This window comes from Rissa tridactyla, chromosome 1 (genome assembly GCF_028500815.1).
Source record: "Rissa tridactyla isolate bRisTri1 chromosome 1, bRisTri1.patW.cur.20221130, whole genome shotgun sequence".
Taxonomy (NCBI): Eukaryota; Metazoa; Chordata; class Aves; order Charadriiformes; family Laridae; genus Rissa; species Rissa tridactyla.
Genome location: NC_071466.1, coordinates 121,652,161 through 121,664,597, shown reverse-complemented (window position 1 = coordinate 121,664,597; position 12,437 = coordinate 121,652,161). Strand labels below are relative to the sequence as shown.

The 12,437-nt window shown below is 39.6% G+C and overlaps 1 protein-coding gene across 1 annotated transcript in view; it reads left to right on the top strand.

Annotated features, from left to right (window-relative positions):
* TMPRSS7 (transmembrane serine protease 7) overlaps window positions 1-12,412 on the top strand; it is a 32,042-nt gene extending 19,630 nt beyond the window's left edge. Inside the window, exons 11-18 of the mRNA XM_054211398.1 lie at window positions 2,480-2,616; window positions 3,826-3,933; window positions 4,572-4,682; window positions 5,833-5,949; window positions 7,450-7,627; window positions 7,806-8,074; window positions 9,877-10,013; window positions 12,208-12,412. Coding sequence (XP_054067373.1) covers window positions 2,480-2,616; window positions 3,826-3,933; window positions 4,572-4,682; window positions 5,833-5,949; window positions 7,450-7,627; window positions 7,806-8,074; window positions 9,877-10,013; window positions 12,208-12,378 — 1,228 coding nt within the window. The 3' untranslated portion in view covers window positions 12,379-12,412. The remainder of the gene's footprint in view (window positions 1-2,479; window positions 2,617-3,825; window positions 3,934-4,571; window positions 4,683-5,832; window positions 5,950-7,449; window positions 7,628-7,805; window positions 8,075-9,876; window positions 10,014-12,207) is intronic.
* The last annotated feature ends 25 nt before the right edge of the window (window positions 12,413-12,437 follow it).

Sequence of the window (12,437 nt, the reverse complement as noted above, 5' to 3'; positions counted from 1 at the left end):
CCATGCAGTTCTTCCTCATCTTTCTTTCAGTGGACATGCAAATGTTCCTCTGACTAGTCAGATGATTTACAGCTGATGAACTGCTTTTGCTGAAATTCTCATAGGCAGAAATATCAACAAGTCTCTGTGAGCAGACCGTTAGAGGTTTATGTGAACAAAGAGGTTATCAGTGTTTTATTTTTCTTAAATTCATTGGTCCAACATCCCATTGTCTCTGCTACAGGATGCTTGTAGCTACTCATCCCCTGAAAAGTCACCCCACTCCCTGCTTCAACATATGGAACAGGATCCCTTTATTTAGTTTCTCTCTGTAGCAATGGCAGAGAGTTCATAGATGGTGCCTTGCAACCTCCATTCACCTTGGACCTGGAGAAATGTCTAGGCTAGAACTGAAAGGCTCCCAAGGATCTGTATGTAGCTCTGTCTTGCAAATCCAACAAGCTATGGCATTTCTCACTGTGTACAGGAGAGAACTTCCTTGATGTAGCTGTCGCAGCTCTTCCACAGATGGGCAGGAGCTTCCTCTACTTCTGGTGAGATGAGGTTGCTTTACGTGGCTGAGAAGTGGTCAGTGAAGCCTGCATTTTTATTTCTTTTAAATGGTGCTAAGGTTTGTTGGAGGGAAGTTGTCTAAGTCATTGACAGAAGGAGAAATGTAGAAAATGTCTGTGGGCTAATTGAGAGGAATCAGATGGTTAGGTGGCATTTTGCTATGCACTTTGGTAGGACATTTTAGGTTGGGAACATTGACAGAGACACTAAAATGAGTGAGAATAAGACTTCCTGTAGCAGGAAGTCTTCACTCTTAGCCCTTATATATTTTTTTGGTGGTGGTTGTTTTTTTTGTTTGGGGTTTTTTTTTGGGGGGGGGGGGGGGTGTTTCTTTTTTTTTTCCCTGATTAACTTTTCTGTAGTAGAAAGCTGTTAAATTAACTCTCTTCTTTGCAACTGTTTTCAGGATGTAGAAGAGAAGTCTATTTTTTTAATTGTTTTGTTCATTTATTTTTCACATTGCTATGATAAAACCTCCAAAAATTGTTAAAAGTATGTTTCATTTTCATAAGGTGAAACAAAGCACATACGCAAACATATGAATGAGCATGAGCATTCCTCAGTGGTGTGCACAGGACACCAGGCAACATCTATCCACATGGAAATCACTGCCCAATTTCCCTGCATTCATTGACATGAAGAGCAGTCCTGGTGCAATGCCTGGTGTTGTCAAAATAAACAAGAGAAATATTTACCTCTGGATAATAGTTCGTTAGTCCATTTAACAATACAATAATCCATTTTCATGTTCTTCAAGTTCGTTCTAATTGCACTGTCTGACTTCACACTCTTATCAAGTGAGTGTGTGCCAAGTGTGCTAAGAATCAATACAGATGCTTCTGCTTTTCAATCTATTTAGACTGATAACTACTTTTCTTGACAGGGGTCTTAAAGACAGATGTTTTATGTCATAGGTGCTGCATTTTTGGGGCGCTTCAGTGGAACAGAGGAGAGGGTCCTTATTTCTACTTCTAGTACAACCTGTGCTGTCAGTGTTCACTGTTTTACTACCTTTAAAACTGTCTCCAATTTTTAAAGCACCATCCAGCAACCTTTCCCTGTTAAAGAGTTGAGTGAATGTTTTTTTTTTGGGGGGTGGGGTCGTTTGTTTTTTATTTGTTTGTTTGTTTCTTTTTTTTTTTTCCCCAGCTAGAGTAACATCTAGATGCCAGTTACAACATCTTTGGCATCTTTGATGAAAGGGGCAATACAAATGCATTAGCAATGGATGCAATAAATGTTTCCTGGCATCAGGGAGCATTTAGGTTTCTCTCAGTTAAGTGGTATCGAGGCAAAAGTCCAAGGAAGCTCTTTGCCAAAATGGCAGTTTAAAGTAGATGCACACCCAAGGGATTTTTTTTCCATCTGGACTAATTATTTGAAGACATGACTTTAAAAGCTAAAATTCCAGAATGTTGGTGGCAGATGAAGGCTGGGTGACCACTTAGAAATATTTTCAGTTTCCCTAAATCTATTCCACTCTACCCCCAAAGTACTTGGACCAATTTTATCCTAATACCTTGTGCCCTCTTCTTAGGGGCAATCCTCAAAATCTGAGCAGTTAAATTTGCTGACTTTTCCCCTCCCACTAAACTTGCTTAAGTCTTCGCAAAAAATCCAAATCTTTTGAAAACAGATATTGGAAGTGGTGACAAAAGTACCCATGTTTGTCTTGATAAATTTCTTCATTAAATCTCTGTTCCTCTAGACTTTCTGGCAAAACATTCTGCTTGCATGTTTGTAGTCATGAAGGATTACGACCAGCATTTTGGGGAATTTGGGTACTGGTTCAGATTGGTTCTTAATTGAAGTATGGCAGCTGACTGCATTGCTGAATTTCAACGGTGTTGGCATTTAAATAGTATGCAAGGCAATTTTGTTGTGAAGGCTGCTCTAGATGCTCTAGAACTCCACTGAACATTTTTAGGTACTGCGGTTACTATGTTGATCACCAAACGGTCTTCCACGTTGCAAGTTCTGCTGTCAACATCGAGCTTCAGTGCAGTTCGAAGGTATCAGAGAAGCCACTTCTGGTGGAGTATGGCAGCTATAACATCAGCGAGCGTAAGATGGATTTTATCTTTTTCAACCCATCTTTGCATTTCAGATGTGTGAAGCAGCATTTTTCATGTCCAGTAGGACTTAATTATGTTTATGCAGGAAATTCTCTGTTGGGTTTTTGTTTCTTCTATTTTCTTGTCTTACTAAAAGTCAGGTGACTAGTAAACTAAAAGCCTTTTCTCGCTCATCAAGGCTATGCAGCTTATGTTTGCGGGCACGCGCAGCATGCTCTGGTTTCCTGTACGCACACAGACTGCTGTCTTCTGCACAGTCCTTAAAGCTTGCTGCGTGGCTATGGCCATGGTGCCGTCAATTAAAGTCTGCTGTTCCTCTTCATTTTCATCCTCAGGGTTTTGTTTGCAATGCTTCTGGTACTACAAAGCCTTCCAGATAATGAACAGAGAGTACCAAATAACTAACTGCTTATTCCAGTGTTTCCATCAATTTAAATACTTTGTGTGCAAGTAGAAATCTGAGCTGAAAAACATCTCAAAAAGTTGATGTCTACCGATTGTGAGTTTTTTCAAGCCCTGAAACAGACAACTGTTTACTGATACTTTCCCCCCCGTGTTAATCTTATACATTCATGTTGTTAAGGTAGCAGAGAAGCAATGGTTTCTCATCACATTAGAGCAATTTTATTCAATGCATATATATGGAGTATGTAAAAAGATGGCAACTTCATGATTTTATTTTAAAAGGCAAATGTTTATGTAATTCTTAAGTCACCTCAATACAGGTTACTAACTGAAGTTGCAAAGTGCTTGCAAATTTTGGTTATTGGAAGTGAGACTGTCATTTAAAAGAAGATGGTATTCTGTCTTGTGTTGTACCATAAAACACCGGCTAATTTGGCCCAGTCCTAGTGTAGAGCCTGCAGCCCACATTGCAGTAACAGATGAATTGAAACTTTAGAGATGTTTTTTATTCTCTTTTAAATCCCATTTTTCAACATCTGAACTCAGTTTAAGTGCCGGCAATGTATACAGAGTATTAAATTTAGATCAACTTTATCATTGATAAAGTCTAGTGGGAGGCGTCCCTGCCCGTGGCAAGGGGGTTGGAACTAAATGATCTTTAAGGTCCCTTCCAACATAAACCATTCTGTGATTCTATGATCATTCCTTAGAACAGCTTTGTGACTGTAAATTGAAATGAGCTAGCAATATTTGGGAAAAGGAAATTTTTAAGTTGTTTCTTTTTTACCTCCAGCATGTCCGCCTGGACATTTCAAGTGTTCTACTGGCTTATGTATTCAGCAGATGGAGCGCTGTGATGGGATAAACAACTGCTTCGATGAAAGCGATGAACTCTCTTGTGGTTTGTATTCGCTTACTAGAGATCTTGACTGGAAAATTCAATGAATGCACTCTCTAGTCTTAGAAGGCAGCTGAAACAAGGTAATACTTTTCTGGGGGGGGAAGACATTTCCAGCTTCCTTTGCATCTCCAGGTACAGACTATCAGTCAGTCTCCTGAGTGCTTAATTCATAGTTAATTAGCAAGGGACAAAACTAAGAATGAAGAAGGTACGGTACTGGAAAGCACAAGGAAGAAGGTTAGATATGCAAAAATAGCTGTAATAGTCTATATTTCAGATTTTCCTCATGTGATAAATGCTGGTAATTACAAAGTTGTGTTCTTATTTGAGATGAGTTTTATTTTATTCTCATGTCATTTTCACAATGACAAATTGTGGTGCATAGAGCAGATGAGAGTGACAAAAATTGTCTATGGTGAAACAGGGCTTGAGTTTGGGCCGCTCCACTTGGGGCAATGCATGAACTGGGATAGATCACTGAACTCTTGTGCTTTATTTTCTCCATGCATAAAGAGGCATTCGTACTTATCCTTGTACCATGCAATGAAGCTACGAAAGTGGTACCTGGGCATAGTCAGAAGGGTAGTGTTAGCATTACAAGCAGGCTTCTGCAGCTAATTTGGTTTATGTTTTTAAAGTTGTCCCTGAGTGGAACTGTAGCTCCAGCTTCGCCATCCAGGATAACCTGCTTGCCTGCAACGGAGTAAGTGACTGTGAGAATGGGAAAGATGAGCAGAACTGCACCCACAGTAAGGCTACTCTCTTGATTAATTTTTTTTTTTCCTCTCTTCCATCATCTATCCAATTCTGACTTGAATACTGGATGTGTATTCAGAGAGTTAAGAGGCACTATCAAATTTAACTCAGGCTATATAATTCTGTTCAGTTTTTTGATACACTTATAAATAAGCCATTATTGATTTTAAACTGTTTCTTTTTAATGAGCTCATGAACATCTGTTTCAGCAAAATACTGGCAGAAGAATTAAGTACTCTGGGTGCAGGATGGGTATCTAGGGATTTAAAGCTTGAATCCCAGATTTTATCCCTTTAAAGCATAATCTGTGCAAATTATTTCCTGGATCTGTTTTACCATCTGCAACATAACTATAAAAATGATTGTTTCTCTGGAGCGGTTTTCAGGGTTATAAGGTTAACGTGTTTAAAATGCTATGGAAGCTATAAATTTAGCATTAGGCATGTGAAAGTTCTGGGTCAACCATTTCCTTAACTTCAAATAAATGGACACCATGACATATGCAAGGGAGCACAACTGGGAAGTGGTGGAAGTTACTTTTTTAAAGTTAATTTTTTAATGTTTAATGTTTTTTTTAACCTGCTTGACTAGATAGTCTCTGTAAATGGTTACATGATACTTCTGTGTGTTGACAAGAAAAATATTTGGTTTGAGGGGCCTCGTTTATTGCAAGACACATGGAAATAGGAAAATGCCAAGGTTGGGGTTGCAGTTTAACTGAATACAAATAGTAAGACTGCTTCACTATGATCTTTCATTTCATGTTTAATACTGAAATATAAAGGGGGGCTTCTTTCCAGAGTACTGGATGTTTTCTCTTTTGAGCCTAACACTTGCTCTACAGCTAATATTTTGCTGCTATATCCATGTTCATTAGTGTTATGGGAAAGGATGAGAGGAAATTCTTGCTCAGACTCAGACAACGTGATGCAAGCCTTAGTATAGATGCAGTTATACATGAATAGTTTATTCTACTTAGAGATTTGTTTAAACCATCCCAGCCAAAGTGCTCTTATTGCTGTGTTTCCTCCTATCTCTTAATACATGTATGAATCTTTTATCTGTGCAGACGTGTCTTCGCATGTTAAGCAGAGCCAATAGTCTTTTTTTTTTTTTTCTTTTTTCCCCCCTCAACTATTTCAGGTATTCCTTGCACCAAACACACATTTAAGTGCAGGAATAACATTTGCATTAGGAAACAAAATGCAAAGTGTGATGGGACTGTGGACTGTATAGATGGAAGTGATGAAAGCAGCTGCAGTAAGTCCCTCTCAAATGCTCATCTTTTTGAACTTTGAACCTTTTACACAATAAAGCCCTTTATTTCTTCCTGTTTTGGAGTGGGTACAACTCATGCAGCAGGTATTGAGTTTTTATTGCATACTCTCAGTGATAGCAGGGTAATGATCAGCTATCAGTTTACTTCAGGTCTGGTTGCAGAATTTCCTAAGTTCTTGTGGGATAATGAGTTACTGTTATGGGGAGTCTTAGTCAGCTGTACTGCTTATTGTAGCTATATTAAGGAGCAGGGAAGCAGGGTTAATTGCAGACTGAACTTGGCAAGCTGGTAAGGCAGCATTTTTGTTGCCTGCAACAGTGTCAAGTACTTCTGTTGGAGTCAAAACTGTATTTGGACTTCAGGAGTGACATAGCTTTGATGAGATAAAAACCACAAACTTTTCACTTCTCTGTCTCTTCAGGATGGTGAAGATGACAATACTTCATAGTATTAAGGCAGATTCTAGTCTTAAATCTTCCTAAAGTAACCTCTGTACAAGCTTTTCAGTTTGTTTTGCTGTAAAGTGAACAGATGATTGCTCCTGAAATAGCAATAGAAGTGGGGTTAGGATTAGTTGCTTAAAGTGAATATTTTCAGGTATTTTGTCTGGCCTTCAGCTGTTTCTGGCATGCTACCTGTATGTCAAATCTGCCAGCACCTGCCTTGGATCCAGTAGGACATCTTAAAAGACTAGCTGTATGCTTATTTGTGTTTGGAAACGTTAATGCTGCTATTGACTCTTTGGATGAGTTCTGCAAAGTGCCCAGAAGTATTAGCACATGTGTGTGGGAGCGTGGGACTGAAACTCCTGAGCAGATGCCTTAAGTGCACGAGGCCCCACAGAGGGGTCTTTCTCCATTGATCTTCAAATTACAGTGTGCTCTAATTTTTGTGCTGAGACATGACTTCTTCACTTGTGAGTAATACACAACATTTTCAGTCCTTAGTTGTTTCCATGCAAATTAATGATTGGACCACTTCGTTTCTGAAATAATAAATGACCAAATTCCACATATGTGGCTGCTACTAGAAGCATTTTTCTTGTATCGTTCCCATTGTTTTGGCAAGAAATAAGCATCCTGATGATGCTGAACTTCCTTCCTAATAGAATCCTTTCAGTTCAGGGCTGAGAGTATGAAAAAGAGATGAGGGATTGTCTGTTTTTTTTATATTTATTTTGATGCTTATTAAATCAATGGATCCTTTGACATTTCTGACAAAAGAAATATTTGGAGGTCAATTTCTGCATCAGAGCTAGAAAAGAAACTTAAATTTCCCAAGCTGGTGCCATTTTTAATGGAGTCACCTCTGGTTTCAGGAATAGAGTAGCCAAATAGAGAAGTTTTCTGATTGGAGCAGGGCAAGGAAGTAGATTTCAAAACATTCCAAAGTGCAAGATTCTTTCATGCCTTGTGTGGGACGAACTCTCATTAAAGGAAAGCACTGGATATGGAGATTATAATCTGGAATATCCTTTGCAGGTTGTGGCAGCAGCAAGAACAGCAATCTCATCTCTCGGATTGTAGGTGGTATGAACACTGAGGAAGGTGAATGGCCCTGGCAGGTCAGCCTCCATTTTGTGGGAGCTGCTTACTGCGGGGCATCGGTGATATCAAAAGAATGGCTTGTGTCTGCAGCTCACTGCTTTCAAGGGAGCAAGTAAGCAGTCTTCCCCCCGACTCTGTCCCAAACATCACCTGAGTCCCCAAACACCTTTAACTTCCAGAGTTTGAATGACACCGAGGTGGGATGTACCCTCATCTTTCACCTGCCCTCCTGTCAGGGAGTGTTTGGGGTACTTTTTTAAGAGATGGCTTGTTTCTTTGCTCCCAACCAGGCTGGCTGATCCCAGAGCATGGCGTGCTCACCTGGGGATGCAAACACAAGGCCGTGCAAAGTTTGTATCCACAGTGAGACGGATCATCGTCCACGAATACTACAACAGCAGGAACTACGACTACGACATTGCTCTGCTGCAGCTGAGCAAGCCGTGGCCGGACACGATGAGCCATGTCATCCAGCCCATCTGCGTGCCTCCCTTCTCGCACAAAGTCCGCGGTGGCGACAAGTGCTGGATAACAGGTTGGGGCCAAAAGCAGGAGGCAGGTGAGTTTTATAGCTGCAGGTGAGCAAATTTTGTTCCCAGGTGAACAGCAGCCTTCGCAGCTGTGGGTGTGTGCACGGGACACCTCCTTGTGTTGCATGGCTGAGTTGTGCACAGAATCATGCTGGTTTGAGTTTACTGTCCTATGCAAGTAGTTCCTGCTGCACATACCTTCATATGCTCAGGAAAATTGGCTGCTGTTCCTGCGGATCTGAAAGTCCAATGTACTCCTGTTGTTTGGGGAGCTATGCTTACTCTGAAATAACATGGTATTGTGTTTCCCCTCTGTTACTCTTGGAAGCGTGGTAGCACACCTCAATGGACCCTTTGCTGCTTGCTGCAGGAGGATGAAACTGCTAAGTGTCCCTCCTCCCTCCTTCAGCATCTGCAGGCTGAACAGCCTTGTAGCGCAGACCCCAGCTGCGAGCTGCCAGCTCCGTCTTCAGAGTGAGGTTTGACAAAATGGCCACCCCACTGACAAAATGGCCACCCTTGTAATGGCAGGCTGCCCCATTGGTGGGGGTAGGCCTGGCCCTCCCACCACCTAGTCCTGAGCTGCCTCTTCCCTGGTGCGAATGCTGGTAACTTCTGCCCCTCTTTCCTAAAGCCCTTCCAGTGTAACTGTAGGTGCCATGGCTTCCCTCAGCACAAATAGCATAACTGTCACCGCACCAAACCCTGTGTCTGCCGTCACAGGCCTGGCCCGGCCTCACCTGCCCTCTCAGGGCTGCTGGTCTGGCCACCCCTCCGCTCTCGGTGGAAAGTAGGAGAGGCAAATGCGTGGCCTGATGCAGGAGCAGGTATTTAACCTCCAGCATTTTGACTCGATTCTCAGAATTACCGCCTGCCACATTGCATTCAGCTTCTCTATAAACAGCTGTGAGAGAATATGTGGTTGTGAACTGAGTGCAACCACCTTTCCAGGAAAGGACGGTGGTATGGGGTGGTGTGTTGTCCCTCCTTGTCCTACTGGTTAGTCATCTGTGAAATTTAAAAGCTGGCTATTAGAAGAAGAAGAAGGTTTTCTTTTCCTTCTTCCCCTTTTTGCCAAATCAGTCTTTTAGGCATTTTTTTAAGTATACTTTATTACATACCATCTTTATCAAATCCTGAAACAAAGATTCATGATGTAAACCAGTACTTGCATATTTGAATATGTTGGTGAAGTTTCTTTGGCTATATCCAGACTTTGAGACGATTACCTGGTGATATTATTGGGGGTGTTGTGTTGTAAGGAGGGGACAATTCAGTTTAATCCTGTTTTTCTGGAAGTAAGTATCTTACAGAAAAGAGAAAAGTTTTGGTAAAATTTTAAGCCAAAAGACCAAATTTTGAGATATGTCTGAGTTCTTTATGCTGCCAAAAGAGCTATTTGCATTCTGTAACTCTGACTTATAATTTTAATTTGGGATTCAGCACCTTCAGAGACACCACCCTAATTGCAAATCTGTCTTGTGATGATCGGAGTACCTTTGTAAAACCCTGTTTCTTTTAAAAATAAAAAGAGAACAAATTAAGAAATCTTGAGACATTTTGCAAAAGGCATTAGAAAAAGCTTTTTGGCTGACTCTGGTGATTATGCCATTGTATTTGGTGCAGCCAAAGGACCACAATCACATTACGCAAATGCCCGATGCTTAGAAGAGGCTTTCTGTAATGTTGCAGTTGTTTGGAATCTGGAATAACTTGGAGGTCAAAAGTATTTATCTGTGGATATTTTCTGAAGACTTCTTGTTTTGTATTTCAATAGGTGAACGAAATGCTAAGCTCTTTTGAATCACCCTTCTTTCAATTTGTTTTCCAGATGATGAAGGTTCAGTAATTCTTCAGAAAGCAGAGGTAGAAATTATTGACCAAACATTATGTCACTCCACATATGGGATTATCACAGCTAGGATGTTTTGTGCTGGACTAATGTCTGGGAAAAGAGATGGATGCAAAGTATGTATCTTAGCACACTTCACATAGAGTTTATCTTGTCTTTCATTATTGCACGATGAGGTGTAAGAACTGACTGCCAGACCACTTTGTGGTCCATACACTTCAGTTCAGAAAACCAGCAATGTAACAGTTCTCTATCAGCAAATCCATCATCTAAGTGTTTTCAGAGTTTTGATGCTTTGTGTGCATGACTTAGTGTCATTAAGTTTCAGTTGCAGGCCAAGGGCCAGAGAATTTGCAAGTCCCAATAGTGAGCTGAAATCAGGCAATTTTTGGCATAAGAGTGTCCCAGTAGAAAAACAAAAACAAAACCAACACAAAACCCCCCTGAGAAACTAGCTTGTCTCTTTTCCGGATCCCCCCTTTCCAGCCCCTCCAGGGCTATCCGATGAGACGCAGTCTACTAGGCATTAATTTTCAAATGTATAATATTCTGATCTCGCAATGCTGAAAGACAATAAACATGAAGTTCTGAACTTACTTCTAGTGAATAGCAGTAAAACTATATACACACACACACACTATATATATATTTATATAACATATCAAATTTTATGTATGTCATATAACATATACTATATCATATTATCTAGAACTTATATAAACCATATATATTTTTACTAGTCAAGTGGTAGTAAATTTACTGCTAAAATAGTAGTAAAACTTCAATTTTCTTATGATGGAGATCTGGAATCTTCAAGATTATCTAGCTTTCACTGACCTACATAAAAGAGAGAGAGACCACAATGGCTCTCAGGGCAAGCAATGCCTGAGGGCTTTCTGAGGGAGTATAACGCACCAGCTGCTTTTTAGAGATTAGCAAAACCATTGACATTAAGCATAATTTTCACCAACTGAAGAATTTTTTTCTGCAGTTATCTGTCTGGCCACTCAAGATATAGCCAAGGGAAAGAATAATTTACAGGTCTTTTGGCTGCTCTTCTGTAAGGGCAAATGATGCGTGACTCTGTCTGGCAGTTGTTAGAGCTGATCGAAATGTGAGATTTTGGTATTGTGAAAAATGCTGCTGTTATACCTTTCTTTTGTCCTAGAAAATAAAGAAAAAAGTTGAGAATTGGAATCCAAATGCAAAATCTTAATTGTAAAGGATGGAAAAAAAGATTTTCTTTTTTTTAAGTTAAATCTAACAATTTTGTGAGGCAATTCAAGATAATCCTGCTTTGAGCAGCAGATGGCTTTACTAGATCATCACCTGACATCCCTTCCAACCTGCATGTCCTAAGATTCTATAAAGTTAAAGCAAAATATATGTCTAGAAGGAGGGCACTTCTCTTGCAAAACATTGAAATTTTAGCAACTCACCTTTTGCTTTTGGAAATCCTGGGTTTCATCCAAAGTTTTGGTAAAGTTTAATTTGCTAATAGCTGTCTGTTTTAGAGAGATTATGTCTACAGCAGAGGTAATACAATACAGCAAGAAAATACAATTTTCGTCCAAGAGACTTTCCTCAAATGGTGTCACTTTTTTTTTTTTTTCCCCTGAACATCTGCCAATATATTTCTACAAGAATACCATATAAAGGAAGAGTACTATTTGCATTGTCCTGCATTATGGAATTATGCCATGCTGTATAAAACTTTGAAGTCTATAACAGACTTCATTTTAATGTCCTAATTACAAAGACATTGAGTGCCCCTAAACATTACCTGCTGGCTTGTATCTGCTAGAGGACAACACCTAGTTTTTTTTTCCTTCTTAATAAAAAAACTCGAATCAATTGAGGGATCCAATCTGTTTCCATTCACTTTTAATTTGAAAGAAGTTATATCATTATTAAAAACTAATTGTATTTTCTTTTTTAATTTCTTTAAAAATCTTACTATCTTTTTAACTTATGTGTGTAACCTGTAAATCAACATGCATATTAAGTAGCAGATTTGGGGGTTAACTGTAAGTTTGAGGCTAGAAAACCAGCTATGAATTTTAAACCTATATAATATCTTTATTAGTGTCTTTAAAGAGTAAGAGCTAGCATTCTCTTTTATGAAACTTTGGTACAACTGTGCAATCCCATCTACTTCTAGAAAAAAATTGTCTGTCTGATGGTTCGAACTATGTGAATGGGAAAATATAATCACTTAGAATTACTAAGGCAAAATATCTTCTGTGAAATTTTGTCCCAGTTTTAATAATTTGTACTGTAAACACATACAACTCAATATATCCTTTTTAGGGTGATTCTGGTGGACCATTGTCATGTCAAAGCAACAGAGATGGAAAATGGTTTTTGACTGGCATTGTTAGCTGGGGTTATGGATGTGGAAGACCAAATTTCCCTGGCGTCTACACAAGAGTGTCAAATTTTGCACCATGGATTCACAAATACGTGCCTTCAGTCTTGTAACTTGAAAACTGAATTGCTGGGAAAAAAAAATAAATGTCCTGTATATCTTCATTAAAAAA